We start from the raw sequence: 18,951 nt of genomic DNA, 5'->3' as shown, positions 1-18,951 counted from the left end.
GTCTGCCCTCGGAAACCCCATCAGGATTTATGGGGCTACTGCTAGAACACTGGGGGGATTCCACAACCCTCCTGCCTCTTGAAGTTCACCTTCTCTACCCCACCGCTTCTTAAACTGTGAGGTGAGACCCTGTATGGGGTCAGGAAAATTTGTCAGCAGTAAAAGGTTTCTGAAATGTGCAACGACAAAAAATTAATTAAAAATCAAATGCGTAATGAATCTGAGGTGTTTCTTGCAGTGGTTCTCTGAACATAAAGCACATGCACTATGTGCTGTGCATGCCCTCAGGCCACATAACATCAACAAATGCTGCCAAAAAAGGAGAAAAGGGGTCATGAGTGGAAAAAGTTTAAGAAGCCCTGTGAGCCAAGGTGGGTGGAAACCAAGAAACCAGCTTGTTTTTTTAAACCCCATAATCACTTAAAAAACTCTGGCCTAAAGTTGGAGATAGTCACAGACCTACACTTTAGGAAGGTGAGTTTGACAAGTGAATGTAGGATACACTGAAGTGAGAAGAACTGAAGCAGGGAGACCAACCAGCAAAGTAATCAACTAGTCCAGGTGTGAGAGCTGAGGGCCTGCACTGGGGCGGTGGAAGAGTCAGGGGAGAGAAGCAGCCGTATACAACACATACTGTGTGATAGAATCGATTGGACTTGGTAACTGATTGGATGGGAGGGATGAGGGAGTGAAAAGTTGAAGGTGACACCTCTGTGGTGAACCTTTTTGACTGTGAGGATGGTGGTGCCCTGACAGTAATAGGACAATTAGGAGGAGTAAAAGACTTGAGGCTAAGATAATGAGTTTATTTCTGAATATGTTGTGTACCACAGGGCATGACTAAACTTCCTCAGCCAATCTGGACATGCTTCCTGTGCAACATCACTTTCATTCATTCAGTGGCTTTCAGGGACTTCTAAATTGATCAAGGACTTTTTTGCACTCAGTGTAAAGCAGAAATTCTTAACCTAAAATTTATGAATTTAATTTTTAAAATATTTTGATAACTATATTTTCATATAATGGGTTTCCTTTGTAATCCTAAATTATTTAATTTCATGTGTTTAAAAATATTCTGAAAAGGAATTCACCAGACTGCCAGATACTCCCATGATACCAAAATGATTTAACAACCTCTGCCCTGTGATTAATTATTTCAATGAAGAAGTATTCCAGGTGCAGCTAGGTGGCACAGTAAATAGAGCACCGGCCCTGGTGTCAGGAGGACCTGAGTGTATATCTGGCCTCAGACACATAACACTAGCTGTGTGACCCTGGGCAAGTCACTTAACCCCATTGCCTAGACCAAAACAAACAAACAAACAAATAAATAAATAAGAGCTCTAGATTAGATTAAAAAAAAGTAGTAATATTCTAGCCTGGTAAAGGTATTGCTATATTATTAGAATAGCATTTACTTTGAAGTGGGATGTGGTAATTCATTAATTGTCATTTACATTGAGTGGCTCAATTGATCCTCTCCTACAATAATAATAATAATAATAATAAAATCACATTAAAATAGTGATTTCAGGCTTGGAAAGTGCTTTCCCCGCGTTAATACTGTCTGTACTGTTAGTGCAAGTATTTTTACCCCATCTGACAGATGAGGGAGATGAGGCTAGTATAGATTAAGTTAGGCCCATGATTAAGTAAGTCTGATGAAGTTTTTGGAATACTGTCTTTTGATTTCAGGTTTTGCTCTCTTTATCCATTGTACCATGCTGCTTATTCTTGATACTTATGTTTGTGTGATTTCCTCCCTACCCCTCCCCACTAGGTACTGGTTTATGCTTTTTATCTACCTAATGAATTGGCTTAATGTTTTTTCTTAAACACATCCTGCTTTAAAGTATCCACCCTTGCACATGTGAATTGAATTAAGATAGTTTATTTAGAAGCTGTATTGCCAGATAACTATGGAAAGCTTCTTTGGCTTACATTAAACATTTTTTTTCTTTCTGTATTTGGCAAATAGTACAACCGCTTTGGTGTCCCATGTGCTCCACACACGACAGCAATGCATTTCCATTTGGCTGGCTCTGAACATATTGTAGTCTTAAAGCTATCTTTCATATTTTTAGTGCTACCAATGAAGGACAAATCAATTTAGAAATAACAGATTATTTACATTCCTCAGGAATAAAAATAGCTTGTGTTTATATAATATTTAAAGGTTTATAAGGTATTTCACATGCTTTATCTCATATCTCATTTGATCTTTACTACAACCTTATAAGGCAAATAATAATGGTATTATCCTTATTCCATAAAGGAGGAAACAGATTCAGAATTGGTTAAGAGACTTGCCCATCTTCCAGTGGCAAGTAAACATTATCTGTTATCTGTTGCAGTATAACCATGATTGTGGATTTATAGTTTTAACCTTTTTAAAATGTTGACTACTGAAATCCAGGAGTTACATTATTGAATGTACACATACATGTGCTCATGTATACATTCCTCCAAAAGACTGAAGATGCTGGGCCATCTCCACAGTGTTCTATTACATTCATAGTTTCCAAGCTGAAGACCTTTAAACTACTATATTTCAATGATCTGTGATTTTTGTTGGTATGGATAGTCCTGCATAGACTCAGGAGCTCTTCTCTAATATTGCAGACAGTATTCTAGAATTGCTGTGACCACAAAACTCATCATCCTGCAGTGAACCTGTAACTAAATTTCTGAACTTAGCTAGACTGTCCCTTGGGTAATAGCCATGACGAAATCTTTCCAAAGGACTTTCAGAGTTTGCACTTTACTGGCATAGCCACCTTCTGTCTATAATCAAACAAGAAAGGAGGATGTTTAGAAGAGTTTTGAATGTCAATTATTATTTTTTTTAATTCTAAAACTCAAGAAATGTCATTCTGTTGACTCAGTGAACAAATGACTCAAAGTCCAAATATTTAGATCCTTTTCCTTAATAGTAATACAAATTCATTACTTCTGAATTAGCCAGATAATTTAGTTTTTCTTGACAAAATGATACCTTATATACTGTGGAAGTAAGATTATACACCACAACCTATTTCCAAAGTTTAAACATAATGGTATCTTTTAAGATGCAAATATGAGGCGCAACTAGGTGGCACAGTGGATAGAGCTCTGGCCTTGGAGTCAGGAGGACCTGAGTTCAAATGTGGCCTCAGACACTTGACATATACTAGCTGTATGACTCTGGGCAAGTCACTTAATCCTGATTGCCTCACATTCCCCCCCCAAAAAAAAAAGATTGCAAATATGAGATTTCACTGGACCCCAGGTATATAAAACATTTAAATTATTTTGATGAAAATTGTCTACTTTACTTGGATATTGAATATGTAAGAGAATTTATGCGAAGATTGATCATTTTTATTGGAGATAAATTTTGGTCCTCACTTCTGGATCAATTCTAAAATTTCCCTATTCATTATTTTTACTTAAAGTGAGGAATCTTGGAAATCAGGTAAAAGCTAGGTGAGGTGCTCTTTTTTTTTTTTAAGTTTTATTAGTGGCTTTTTTTTTAAGTACCACTGACATTTCCTGATGTCAAGCTTTCTCCCTCCCTCTCCAACCAATACAACTCTCCTTTGTCAAAAAGAAAAATAGTTAAGTGAAGTATACCACAGCAGTTACATCTGATAGTTTAATCCCCATTTATGGAGGGTGATGTGTTTCATTACTTATCTTTGGTAACTGGTGTTGGCCTTTAATCTTAGTTCAATTACTTTTTAATATTGTTTTCATTTACACTACTGTAATCATTGTGTATATAATTCTTCTGGTTCATATTTCTTTGTCCTAAATCACCTCATATTTGTCTCATATTCATTGCTTCTTATAGTACAGTGATACTGCATTATTTTCATGTTCTAGAGGCAGCTAGATGGTGCAGTAGATAGAGCTCCAGGCCTTGAATTAGGAAGGCCTGAATTTAAATATAACTTTAGAACCTTACTAGCTCTGTGACCTTGGACAAGTCACTTAAGTCTGTCTTGGTTTCTCCATCTGCAAAATTAAGAGAATAATAGTACCTGCTTCTTAGGGTTGTTTTGAGGATTAAATGAGATAATTGTAAAGCAGTTAGCACACTTGGTAAGCTTTATATAAATGTTAGCTATTGTTACTGCTACAAAAGTTTGTTAATAATAACATTTATATAGCACTTTAGGTTCTGGAAATCATTTTACAAATATTCATTTTATCCTCAGAATAACCCAGGAGGGTAGGTGCTACTATTATCACAATTTTGCAGATAAAGAAACTAAGGTTGACTTAGGTGCATTGTCCAAGGTCATGGATCTAGTAAGTTTCTGAGGCTACATCTGAACTCAGGTCTTCCTGAGTCTAGGTACACTGAACTATCTACTGTTTCATTAAGTCACTGTTAAACCACTTAGTTGTTACCCACTTTCTTTCACAAAAAAATGCTGCTCAGTTTATTTTTGGTACATAAAGAAACTTTCTTTCTATCACTTACCTCCTTAAAGTATTCTCCTGGGTGCCTTCACATGAAGTGAATTACAGTTCCCATAAATAAATGACAGCTGTCCTCAACTAACTTGTGATCCGTGTATCTGGCACTATAGTCAAAAGAATGGTCTACTCAGTTAACAGTAACTGAACCTTTTATATTAAGTGTTGTAAAATACTGGACATAAATAAACACACAGGTAATACTATTCTACGTATTTGACATTTATGTTGCTGGTTACTCTACCTATGGATTTTCCTCCTGGATAATCTCTTCTTTCTAGGTGTTTATGACATTTTTCTGTTCTGGTTTTCCTTCTACCTTTCCAAATGCTCCTCCCCTCTTTCCTTTGCCGGATCTTCGTTCATGTCACCTCAAGGTTCTGGGCATCCCCAAAGACTGCGTCCTGGGTTCTCTTTTCTTTTCCCTTTATACTGCCTAACTTTGTGATCTCATCATTTCACAGGTTATTTTAATGACTTTCAGATTTCTAATGGCAACCTTATTCTCCTGCACCCCAGTCCCACATCACCGACAGCATTTTGGACATCTTGACCTGTGACACTTATTCCATGTGACCTTGGGCAAATGACTTAACTTCTCTGGGCCTTAGTTTCCTCATCTGTAAAAATAAAAAAAGAATTGAAGGGGAGAGGATCCAGCTAGATGTACTTACAAGGTCATTTTCAGCTCTAGATCAATGAAGTTATAAAAGATAGTTCAAGGGTAGATGTGAGGTGGCATAATGATAATACTTTACTTGTACAATATACTTTGAAATTGTGTTTTTCCAGAAATTTGGAATAAAATATACATGCTGTTTGACCCAGAAATCTCATTGCAAGTCATATACTCCAAAGCCTCAAACACAGAATTAAAGGCCCCATATATATCAAAATATTCATGACAACATTTCTGGTGGTAACATAGAACTGGAAACAAAGTCAATATTTTTGAGCCACTGGGAGTGGCTATAGAAATTATGGCATATGTTACTACATTGGATGTAATAAGTGTGAAGAATTTCGAGAGTACAAGGAAAACAACATTCAGAATAATTTTAGTAATGTTAAGTGGAAATAACACTAAAAATGAAACTTAACATTGTTTAGAATTACCAAGTTTGGTCCTAAATGAATGTTGAGAAAATATACTACCCTCTCTTCATTGCAGATTTGGGAATTATGGGTGTGGAATATTACATATACTTCTCAGACCTGTTGAGTGTGTTGGTTGATTTTGCAGAACTACTTTTTTTTCCTGTTTCTTTTAAACTATTTGTTACAAAGGATGATTTGTTAGATAGGAGAATGAGTAAAGATACACTTGGAAATGTATGTGATGTAAAAATAGATGACACCTATAAAAATAAGACTAAATCTTAAAAAAAAAAGTTCTTCCTCCTTTATAATCTTGATGAGAGGTAGTGATGTATAGGGCAGTGGAAAGTGCCTGGGACTTAGAATCAGGTTTCCTCCTGCTCTTCCTCCTTCCATGTAGGGTTCATAACATTTGTGCTGTCTGCTTGACAACTTCTATGAGGAAAGGGCTATATAATGGAACAACGAGAGTTTCAAATGAAAAATTCATTTTTGAACAGTTATTACTATTTTATTTGCCTCTAGAATCACAGTACCCTGTAATCTAATATGCAAAACAATTTAACACTAAAGAGTATGGAAGATATAAATAATATTTAACTTTATTTCCTAGTAGCTTTAAAGATAACCTAAAACATAGGAATATTTTTCTCCTAAGGAGAAAAATTGTTATTTTTATCATCATTATTATTTTTATTATTATCATCATTTTTAATCTAATGTTTCATAGGTAAAAATAATTTAATTTTGTTGTCAAAAGTTGTCTGTATTGGTTATCATGACTTTTCATTTTAGTGGGCCGCAGGATGCTAAACTGTAGATAATGTACTTCCTGCAAAAGATATGTATATGCATATATACATATATAGTAATACACATATGTAAACGTGAAGATATGTATGTGCATATATATACACACACAGACATACAATACTCTATAACATGTAAGATAAATACGTTGTACATGGATAGCAATTGATTATCCCATTTGTCCCTATTTGAACGTAGTATGAGTTCAGTTTTCTGAGTTCATCCTCAAGTTGTTGGATTTCATTATTCCTTAATCTTTACAGATGATCCTTTGAGTAAAGATAGCATATCATTATGCATAGAACTTTGGGCCTCTTAATAGGAGATGCAATTTCTTGTCTTTGCCCTGCTATTAATTTTTTGTGTGACTGTGGTTAAATGTCACCTTCTGGGCCTCAATTTCCCTGTCTGTGTATTGAGAGGATTGAACTGCGTGATCTCTAGTTTATGCAGTATATGCTCTAGTGTTGACATTCTTTTCTTCTTGGAAGCATTCTGCTGTCAAAAGATTTTAATGAGAAATATTTAAAAATATGCTACTTTTCTGGTAAATTTTGAATTTAATACTAACCTCATTATTTTGCTTGATGAAACATTAACTTCTCAATCCTCATGCAACCTTCCCATTGCCTCTCCAAAAGAGTATTTATCTCATTTTCAACTTTGTTTTGAATCACTCTTTGGCACTTTAAAAGAAAAAAAAATAGAATCTGCTTTGCAGATGTGGACTCTACTGTTTAAAAGTTATTTGACTGAATTTCACTGGAGAGTGAGGAAAAATTAACATACTCTGATCCTATGATCCTTCAATATAGTAATTTCTCAGAAAGCTAGATTATAACTTCAGTGTCCAGTGAGAAATTTTCCTAAAAGACCCAAATGAACCCTCATGGGACAGGATAAAGATATGAGATCCTGATTTATTGAGGACTTATTTCATCAGTCTTACCCTGTTCTCCCTAACTGTAATCAACTCACTAGACAGCCTAACTCATGCATGAATTCACTTTTATAGCTTTATGCAAAAAGATCATACAGTAATAGCATATTCATGCAGTTGGGTCATAAATTGTTCTAAACAATTATTTATGAGCAACTTGGCATTTCTTTTACATTTTCCTTTTTTTTTTTTTTTGAAGGCCAAATTCACATGTTTCTTTTTTGCTCCTGTGTGTAATAAAAATATTTCAAAATTCAACAGCCGGCACATAAAGGAAGAGTGCATCATGTGGAGGAGATTCATGCCCTTTGTTCTCTGGAGTTGTCCACCCCTGACCCATTGTACCTGTCTGCATAGATTGAAGAATCAAATGATTGATTGTAGAAAAAAAGAACTTCTCAGTAGCATCTCCCAATTGAAAGGAATCTTAGAGGTCATTCATTCCAAACCCCTGTTTGGAAGCATGTATCTCTTCTGCAGGATTCTCAGTAAGTGCTTTCTCAGTCTTGTGCCATCTTGTCTTTCCCTCTTTGTATTCTGTATTGATGATTTCATCAATTCCCATGGATTCACCTAAAAACTCTCCATGACTCACTCCCTCATCTAGCCCTAGCCCTAGTTCCCTGATCTCTAGTCCTGTATCCCCAGCTGCCTATTGGACATTTTCAGCTAGACTCCTTGTAGGCATATCAAACTCTATAAAACTCTTCTCCTTTCCCCCTTCTTTTCCTAATTTGCTTATTTCTTTTGAGGATACCATCATCCTTCTAGTCACCAAGTTTCATCATGTCAGAATCATCCTCAAAAATTCCTTCTCCCTCGCCTTTCATATCCAGTCAGTTTTAAAAATCTTTTTTGCTTGTTTTTTTGTTCTCCACAACATCTCTAGCATCTATTAGCCACTGCTAGCCACTCACAGTAGTTAGCACTTAGTTCAGGCCCTCATCACCTCTAGCCTAGACTATTGGAGTAGCTTCCTAAGTGATTTCTGTGCCTCAGGTCTCTCTTCTCGCTAATCCATGCTGCACACAGGTCTGACTATGCCATTCTTCTGTCCAAGAAGCTCCAAGGGCTCCCTCATGCCTTTAGGGTAAAAACCAAACTCCCATTTGACTTTTAAAGCCCTTCACAGTCTTGCTCTGGCTTGGCTTTCCAGGCTTGTTGCATGTTACACATCTCTGTTGTAGGCTTACTTTTCAGCCAGACTGGTTGTTTTGCTCTTCCCCATACAGGAGTTGCCATCTCTTTCCTCCGTGTTTTTTGCACAGGGTGTCTCCTAGACATGCAACGACTCTCTCCTCATTTCCCTGACTCATGGAATCCCTGGCTTCCTCCACCTTTTACAAGGAACCCCCTCATAACCACACTGTTAGTACCTTCCCCGAGAAAATTATGTTGTATATGTTTTACATTTTATTTGTGACGTACACGTTGTTTCCCTTCAATAAACTCTTCACGTCAAGGGCTTGTTTTGTTTTTGTCTTTGTGCATGGCACATCATAGATACTTAAAAAAGGGTCATTAAATTGAATATTTGTATTTTGTTAAATTGAACACTTCTAGCAATGGGGAACTTATTCCCAAACAAGCAGTTTATTTCATTTTTGGATAGCTCCATTATTTGGGAAGATCTCTTTAAAAAAAATATTTAGAGCCAAAATCCTTTTTTGTATTTTTGGTACCTGCCTATTAATACAATTTTAAGTTGTAGAAATGCATACAAATCTAGATTATGTAAGTGACAATTTTGTATTGAAATTCCAAATATTTTCATCTGTGGTAAAATACTAATCTGCAGCTAGCCAGGTATGGATAAAAGTCAAAAATACATAACTCTGCTTAAAATAGTTTGCATTTGTAAAATGTACATTTATGCTTAATAGAAACAAAACCTGTATTATATATTTATCAGAATTACAGAATAGATACTTTATTTCCCCATTTATGGTTGCTGTTTATTTTTATTTCAATTACTCATAAAAAACAATATGCCATCATGTGCATGTCACTTCATAACATGCGAGTCATCCTGGGTTCTTCACTATCTCTCAAACGCTTATGTCCAAGCTGTTGCCAAGATCTCTCATTTTAACTTTTGCAACATCTCTCCGATATGCTCCCTTCTCTCCTCTGTCACTGCCCCTACCCTGGTGCAGGCCCTGCCTGCCTCAGATCTCTCCTCAATCCCATCCATCCTCCATTTAGTCACTAAAATGATTTTCCTAAAGCTCAAGTCTGATCATGTCACTCTCCTGCTCAATAAGCTCCAGTGGCTCCCTGTTGCCTCCAGAATCAACTGCAGCATGGCTTGTTTGGCACTCAAAGCCCTTCATAACCTAGCCCCCTCCTACCATTCCAAACTTCTTGTACCTTACTCCTCTGTTCCCCAAGAGTCTCATCCAGTGATGCTGGCCTTCTCGCTGCTCCACAAACAAGACTCTATATTTCCCAGCTCCAGGCATTCCCTTTGACTGGTCACCCATGCCTGAAGTGCTCTCCCTCCTCCGCTTAAACTCCCGCCCTTCTTGGCTTCTTTTAAGTCTGAACTAAAATCCCGCATTCTACAGGAAGCCTTCCACAACCCCTCTTAATTTCAGGAGCCTCCTTTTAAAAAAATTATTTCCTGTTTTTCCTGTATAGAGCTTCTTTGTATATATTTATTTGTTTGTTGTCTCCTCCGTTAGATCGTAAGCTTCTTGAGGTTAAGGACTGTCTTTTGCCCTTTTTTTGTACCCCCAGCGCTTAGCACAGTGTCTGGTCCATAGTAGACATTTAATAAATGTTTGTTAATTGATTGATATTCTGTAGTAAATTACATGTTTTGAAGAGAAAGTATTCAGTTCTTTTTCTTCTGTACTTCGTATTTCAAAGGCATGAATAATATAATAATAGAAAGTAGCTGTGGACATAATTCATCCAGAAAATAGTGTTCCCTCATTTCTTCATTCCTCTAGCTCCTTTCTTGTCATTTATGGAGTTATGGCTCAGGTTGCTGGACATAAGGGGTGACTGCGTGTTTGCCTTCTTGTCTCCAGGGGAAATTTGATTCACCAGAATGGCCCCAGGACCTGAACAAGCCTACTAGGCTCTTACTAAGGACCTCACCTGTCCACAATCTGTTTGTCTTACCAAGCAGCATTTGCTATTTTCACTTAGAAATCTTCAAGGGTATCTCCTATCCACTCTTTTACTTTTTTCTTAGCTAAGTTGGTATAATTTGTGATATTTGTTGTCACTTTGTAGATTGTTTGACTATGCAAAGTCCTAGGTAGGGTTATTATGAGGAGTAAATGAGGTAATGTATATAAATCCAATTCCAGCATCATTTATTAAAACCATATACTTACTCTTACTTATGACCATCAACAAAAAAAAATTGAGCATATGCTATGCGGGTATTTTCTTTACATGTTCACTGATGTTTCATAGCTAATTGCTAATGCTAATGGTCCTATCTGTGCTTGTGAACAAGCTTTTAAGAAGTAAAACATCTCAATGACCGTAGCAAGTGTCTCAAATGTTATTAGAAAAGTGTTAATTTGATCTTCTGAGGTCACACTTCTGAGATGATCAGCAAAGCATAAAACTATACAGCACAGTCTTTGACTCCAATTCCTAACATAGATCATATGTATTTTGACATTTGTAAGGAAAGGTCAGGATCACCAGACCCATTTGGTATAGAAGGAACTGGCAGATGCGATTGCTGCTGATATACTGTAAGTGATTTTTGAAAGATCATGGAATACTGCAAGACTGGAGAAAGGGAAATCTTTACTCTTTTTCAAATAAGAGAAGAGAGTGGAATCTGCAGACCATAAGACAATGTGCTTGATTTTGATTCCTACCAGTTTATTAGAAGATATGATCAAAAGGATAGTTTGTGAGCATCTAGAAAAGGAAGCTGTGATCAAGTCAACAATGCTGTATTAAGAACAATTTTTATCCAAGTAAGAATTTGATTTCCTTTTTTTGGATGGGATTACTAGGCTGACATATCAGGAGAGTCTTGTAGCTATAGTTTACCTAACTTTTAGTGATACCTTGGAGGAAGTCTTTCATGCCTTTTTTGTCAGCTCTGTGGAGAAATATGGATCATAGAATCAGGATATTCTGACATTGTGTGATTTTTGTATAGAGATAGGAAAATTGGTGGACTGTCATGGACCCATTTTTATGTCTCTTGTGACATAGAGGTGGTGTTGGCCTTGGATTCTTGAAGACCATCTCGACCATTCTCGGGTGTACTCTGGCAGGCCCCAGAAAAGGAATACCATCCCCAGAAGAAGGGGTGAGGAACCTGTGGCCTCTAGGCCACATGTAGCCCTTTAGGTCCCCAAGTACAGCCCCTTGACTGAGTCCAAACTTCGCAGAACATGTTGGAGAGGTTCATCACCAGGTTGGCTATCAGGAGATGAATTTCTTTAATAGCAGCAACTCATGAGAAGTTTCTCTGTGTTCATGAAGGAGAGCCCCCACATTGTAAAATCACAGGTCCTTGAAAAGAAAAGGGGAAGTTGGCATAAAAATTTGAAATCAGAAAATCTTCCTCTTTTACTTGATTTTTTTTATCAATGTTCTTCACCTGTTTCTTTGATAAATTCTTCCCCAGGGACTGTTAATTATTAATCTTTTTAAAGGATTTAATAAATCATTAAATGCATGTATAATATCTAGATCCTTCATCAAGTTCTAATTTTTTATCCTAATTCTCTTTATATTTTTATAAGGCTTGAAAGGCCCTGATTGGATATCTGAGGATCTTTGCGCCAAAATCAAAAAAATGAACAAATTTCTAAACATTAGATTGGAACTTGTTCTATTCTGTCTTATCTTTTATGGATTATTGAGGCAACAATATTTCTTTTTGAGTTGGGGTTGTATGGTGAATTCCTCACCATCTTGATAATCATGAGAGGCATGCAATATAAAGGAACTTCAGAGCAGTTTGACTTTACCAGCAGTTCTGTGTATGGGCCATGACAGAAGGTTGAACTATTTTCCCATTGGAACTAATCATATGCTCTAGAGATGGAAAGGCCTTATATATCATCCAGTTTATCCCCCTTATATTATGAGGAAACTGAAGCACAAAGGAGGTAACTTACCTGAGGCCTTAGAGGTAGTAATAACCTATTTGATTTGAATCTCGGCCCTCTGACTTCAAATAGTTTTCATTTGCTCATTAGTATTTAGTCCTTTTGGTGGGCTTTCTCGGTTGCATTTGTTATGCTAGAGGAGGCAGTGAATTTTAGTTTCTTACCTCACTAAAATTATTTGTGTAGTCTTTGGAGAAAAATTAAACCACTAGTTCTTAAGTGATTTCCATACAAAATTAATGCTTTCCTTGACTTCTGCCAAAAGCTGAGATGCTTTTAGGCAATAGATGCCGCCAGAAGTTTTTTGAATTTTTTTCTGGAAAGAACTCAAAACTTTAAGACAGAAAACATTTGTGCGTGGGGCAGTGCAATGATTCCACCTGTATCTTGTTCCTGTCTTTTCCATGTTTTAATTTTGTGGCCAGAAAGGCCTGGGCAGATCATACTTCTATTTTTAAATCTTTGTTTATGAACGTTTTAATTTTATAAGACCAGATTTCATTCCAGCTTTCAAAATATGTGCACTTCAACATAAAATGTTTTGACAGACACCTAATGGCCTCACACTTTACCATCTATTTTTTGGGCACTGATTCAGGGATTCAGAGCAGTGAAATCACACTGCAGTTAGTCACCAGCAAACTCTATTTGAATTCTTATTTTACACATGAATTTGCAAGACTAGCAGTTCACCCTTCCCACCCCAATTTTGATAATCTGCCCACTTGATTTGTATACCAGTGACATAGATGTGCTGTAGATATTCTGAGGTTCTTAAATGTTAGTTTTGGTGTTTTAGTGTTATTTTAGCTTTTCAGGAAGCCAAATAGTAATACTTATGAGGGGCCTTTCAACTGAAGATTTCAAAGAAAGCATCTCATAAATGTTATTGGCCCAGTTTATAGACAAGACTGATGTAGTTAGCTAGGTTGCACAGTGGGTAGAGCACTGGACCTGGAGTCAGGAAGACCTGACTTCAAACCTGTCCTCAAACTCTTGCTAACTGTGTGACCTGGGCAAATCGATTAACTTCTGTTTGCCCCTTGACTCTAAAAATATGCGGATCATAATAGCACCTACCTTCCAGGGTTGTTGTAAGGATAAAAGGAGATAGTAAGTTTAAAGAGTTTCACGAACATTAAAGTGCTATATAAATTCAAGCTGCTGTTATTATTAATATTATTCCTATCATTATCTTCATCATCTTCATCATTCTCATTCTCTGCTATATGGCCATACTAGGAAGGAATAAATCAGTACAGGCCTACTTCAGGTATTGTCTTTTTGCATGTTATACCTTTCATGGAGCTAATAGACAAGAGATAAAAGGCAGGCAAATAAGATTAGAAATCCATCTTTTGTTAATCAGAAAGGCAATGAACTGAATGTTCAGGAATCAGTTAAATAAACTATAAAGTACCTTGGAAACACATTGGAGTTGCAGTCAATCTTAAACTGTTTGTCAGTGGACTGAGAACAGCATAATGATATTCACACAGTTTTACTTTCTAAATAAAGTAACTCCTTTCCACCTTTGCACATTTACTTTTGTTTTTTAAATAAAACGTCAGATTCACTGTTTAAAAGTTTTCTGAGTAGTATATGTGAACTTCTCCTTTTTCTGTGCTCAATTCTTTTGTAAATTCTTTTGTCCATTTTCAGGACTGTGCGAACGTGGGATGTGGACAATGATAAGAAGCACAAGAGTGTGTTTAAACCAAGAACAGTTCAGGGAAAAAAAGTAATTCCAACCACTTGTACATACAGTAGAGATGGGAAGCTCATTGCAGCTGGCTGTCAGGATGGAAGCATCCAGATCTGGGACAGAAATATGAGTGTAAGTAAGGACATTTAAATCTCCTTTTTTTTTTTTTAAAGATCACAACTTTAATAAGACAAACACAATGTTAAATGTTATGAAGGTGAATTTCCTGAGTTTAGTTTAAATTGAAATCTCTGTTACCTTGATCAAACATTGGACCTTTCACAGTAAACAGCATTTCGACAAACTTTCCAACCACCATTTATAAACAATAAAGCATTTTAACAGATTTAGAAAAGCACTTTGAAGTTCTTGGATTCAATTAGATTTTGAAAGACAGAAATATGACAAATTTTATGGCATGACTTAGCAGAGCATTAAAAAGTATACTTAAAAATATTCCTGTTTTTATTGATGGAATACCCAAAATTATTAAAGAGTTATATTTTTCCATTCTTATTTTTATAATTATATGAATAATCTTGGCCTGCTTGCCACAGTGCCTTGGACTTTTAAGAGAACTAGAAGTGATTGAAAGTAAGCCATCTTCCAAAGAGAATCGAGAGCTGCAGATCCCATGTTGGGAAGCAGCGCATGTCCATGTAGAGAGGGAGATTGTACAGATGCTCCAGTGGTTTGGGGACAGTGCTTACACCTGTGTGTAGTCAGTGGAGCTTCTTTCAACCCTAGGGTGATGAATTAAGCTCTGTGTTCTAACCCTGCTTTGCTGGATGTGGCATAGTCTAGAGACTGATCCTTATAGTAGTAAGGCCTGAAGAGGAAGGGAGAGAATTTGAGCTATGGGAACTGAGCAGGCCATGTGGGGATAGGGTTAGAAGTAAAATGGAGTACAGGTTTGGGAGTGATGTGGGATGGGTATGTGTGGGGCTGGGTAGGAGAAATGAGATACAATAAAAGAAGACACCAGGAGATGGGAGTTAGGATTTAGGGGCATCACAGAGGATGAGGGAAGTTGGGGGAGAGCTAGATTAGAAGATGGGCATGAAGGGTAGGATCATCTGTTGTGGTATTTATTTTTATTCAAGGATACTGTAAAGATGAAGTATATCACAGCAAGTGAGAGACAAGAAAATGAAAAATTTTTGCAACTGATTAATTTCTTTGTTAAAGTGCAGCAAAGAAAATATTCGTTCTTTGGAAAAAATCAGTACAGCTGACATGCAACATTTCAGAGGCTGTTATTTAAATGTAAAACTCTGAAAGCTGAAAACTTTATCCAGTGCCCAAATTTTTGTCTTATTTTCAATACCAGATCAAATTTATTAAACTCTAAAATGCCAGATCAAATTTATTAAGCCATAAAGAATAGAGCTGCCCTTTTGGACCAAGACATATGTGATTCTGATAATACCAGCATACATTAAAATAGCATTTTATGGTTACAAAGCAGTTTTATATTCATTATCTCATTGTATTCTCACAGCCACACTGTGGGGTAAGTATTATCTCCATTTTGAAGATGAGAAATAAGACTCACAAAAGTTAAAGAATTTTCCTCAAGTCACACAGCTTGTCATTGTTGAAGCCAGGATTCAAATTCCTATCTTCTTCCATTGCTTGTCTGACAGTACCTGCTGCCTGTCTGCATTTTACCTGTAAATGGTTACTTTGTTGCTACAGATACTTCTTAAAAGACTTTTGCATCATTTCCATAGATATTAACCAGAGGATAACATTCACATGTGTGTAGTTTGAAAACTGCTGATATTTTGTTTTCATCTTTCTGCCACATATACATGCAAGCTACAGTCAGTGTTCATGGCATCATCTAGAAAAAAGACATTTTATGTAAGTTCATTCATGTAAAGGACAAGGACCATGCCTTGTACATCCTTTATACAGAATTTCTCCCTTAATTTATCATTCACATGGACTAACAATGGGCTATTGCAGAAGAGTGGATTATAATCTTCTTTCAAACTAGGCACTCAAAATGTTTTTTTGATTGAATCTTAAATATCATTCATTAAAATGAGATGATGCCAGGGGCAGTGAGGTGGCATAGTGGATAGAGCACCAGCCCTGGAGTCAGGAGGACCTGAGTTCAAATCTGGCCTCAGACACTTGACACTTAGTTGCTGTGTGATTCTAGTCAAGTCACTTAACCCCAAATGCCTTGCAAACAAAAAAAAGAAGAAAAAAGAAAAATGAAATGCTACCTATGGTAAAAGCTGATGATTTAAAAGTGCTATCTATATTGGCATTCAGTTAAAAGTGATTTTAAATTTTATTCACCAAACTTTAGTTAAAAACTACCAATCTCTTCAGCTACCAATGCCTTCTGCTTATTACCTTATACTTAATATGTATATTTCTTTATAAATACATGCACCCTATCTGGAAGCAGGTGGACTAAGTGATATTGGAAGATTTCTTTTCATTTCATCATGTTATAAAACTTGTCATGGTAGGATAATTAATTGCATGTGATGAATTATTTCTTTGTGACTATATAGAAGTGAAGTCAAATAGTAAAAATACTTTGCAGAAATCTCTGTCTACAGTGATGGCAATGCTTCCATTCTGGTATATTCATAATGTATAGATGAATGACTTAATTTTATATGATCTATCATGGACTAATAAGCCTATCTTGGGAATTGCGGATGACACCAACAGTATGTGGTACTAGGACATATTTTAAGATAATTATTAATCATCTCTCTCTATGTATTCTTATAAACACCTGTTGGTATGCTGATCAAGTGCATTTTCAGGTTCCCAGGAAAAGGCAGATGTATATGTCAAACACCAAATGTATTAAATACTCTTAAAGCTGCAGAAGAAAGTTTAATATTTTAGTACTATGTTTAAATGAACAGCACATACAAACGATGAAAGCCAGTCACTGAAAAATTTATTGTTCTGTTAAAACAAAGTTTACACTTTCTAGGGGTTCTCAAATCTCTGTGCTGTTAAAAAGTTTTATGGAGTTTATAGTAGAGATAAAAACAGAAATAAAAATAGCTGACAAACAGAAAATACCAAAAGTATTTTGGACATGGTCATTGTGGGCCCCCCCTCCCCCCCCCACTTTTCCTTACCCTAAGAAAAACAGACTTTGTCTAATCTTTCTGAAGAGTTCCTAGGTTGCTTGTTTTCTTTTTCCAACTTAAAACTTCGATGAAGTTCAAAATCATCCTATTAAATATTTTTATTAAACAAAGCTACTCTATTATAAATGGGCCAAGCTGTAGCTTTCATGTTGGGATGTATTTACAATTTTTGCATTGGTTCTCAGAAACCCTGGGCCTCTTATTACACATCCTCTTTCATATGCTCTTAGCCTCACAAATTTAGAGCTAGAAGGGACCTTAGAGTTCATCTCATCTAACCTATTCATTTTGCAGATGAGAAAGGAAATTCAGACCCAAAACAGTTTTTTAAATGTCTGCCAAGGTAACATAGGCAGTAAATGGCAAACCAGGAGAAAGCAGCCCGATTCCATCTTGAGTGTTCTTTGGGAGCATCACACTGCTCCAGTGCTCTTCCATCTTCTGTGGTGGCTACATGTGTACATTTAGCCATAAAAGTAGCCTAATGCAGGGCTTCTTAAATTTTTTCTTCTCGTGACCCTTTTTTGCATTTGAGCAGTGTTTGTTGGTGTTGCATGGCATGACAGCATGTGCGGTGCAGAGTGCACATGCTTTGTGTTCAGAACCAAGGCTGCAGTGAAGTCACACCTTGCAACACAAGCGAGCACTGCCAGAAACACCTCGGATTCATTACACATTTGTATTTTGAAATTAAATTAATTAAAATTTTACAATTAAATTAATTAATTTTTGGTTGTTGCATGTTCAGAAGCCTTTTACTGTTGCCAAATTTTTCACAACCCCATGTGGGGTGATGACCCACAGTTTAAGAAGCATTGGCATAGAAAGTCATATTACTATGATCTAAGGTACCTTCCAGCTATAAAATCCTATGATTCTAATACTGTATAATCGGGAGGAATTTTCATGCCTGTCATTTAAGTTTTGTTTCTTCCAGTGTCACATATTTAAATAAAGCACATATTCCTTTCATCATGTTAATTTTTTTTCGCTGGCATGCATGTATGCATACATGAAGAAGAAAAGTAAAACTTGGAGCAGAAATTTCTAAGAAGAAATACAATTTGATTTGAAAATACATTCCTGAAAAAAACAAAGAAATTCACTATTTGCTCAGTACTTTGACAATAATAAATCTTCAGGGAAACACTGACTAAAAATGAAACATAAAAGACTTAGGAGAATTAACATGGCAGTTTTTTCCCATGCATCAGCCAAGAAAACAAGTTATGCTAGTAGATAATTTATTTTTGTGTTATTTAGGTGTAAGTATTTAAAACCAGTGTGTATCTATAGTATTCATGTTGGATCTAGTCATACAGTGTAGTCAGTTGAGTAGAATAGAATTTCTCTAAGAAATAGAGCTTTGCCCACAGATGATAAATTCTCTAAAAGAGCTCTAAAAGGACCACTCCTTCTTAAAAGAGGTAGTTTGCTTGAGTTTATTTCTTGTGTTTTGATGGCAAAAGTCTATCATTTTGACATATTCATTTAAAAAAAAAACCTCAGATAATGTGCTCAGCAAGGCTAGTAACATATGTCCCAGCACATTTTATTTTTGAGGTGAAGTGCTTTAAAAGACAAGCATATGTTATGCTAATAGCATTTTTAACAATTGAGAGTGGCTGAACTATTAATAACTTATCAACAAATATTTATTAAGTGTCTACCATGTGCTGCTTACTAGGTATACAAATACAA

At 36.1% G+C, this 18,951-nt stretch overlaps 1 protein-coding gene across 1 annotated transcript in view; it reads left to right on the top strand.

The window, feature by feature from the left end:
- Positions 1–18,951, top strand: part of WDR70 (WD repeat domain 70) — a 340,948-nt gene that overhangs the window by 164,158 nt on the left and 157,839 nt on the right. The window contains exon 10 of the mRNA XM_020995972.2: positions 14,074–14,248. Within this exon, the coding sequence (XP_020851631.1) occupies positions 14,074–14,248 (175 nt within the window). The remainder of the gene's footprint in view (positions 1–14,073; positions 14,249–18,951) is intronic.

Source organism: Phascolarctos cinereus, unplaced genomic scaffold (genome assembly GCF_003287225.1).
Source record: "Phascolarctos cinereus isolate Bilbo 61053 unplaced genomic scaffold, phaCin_HiC Scaffold_4;HRSCAF=312, whole genome shotgun sequence".
Lineage (NCBI taxonomy): Eukaryota > Metazoa > Chordata > Mammalia > Diprotodontia > Phascolarctidae > Phascolarctos > Phascolarctos cinereus.
Note: the sequence above shows the minus strand (reverse complement) of the source record. Positions and strands in the feature narration are given on the sequence as shown.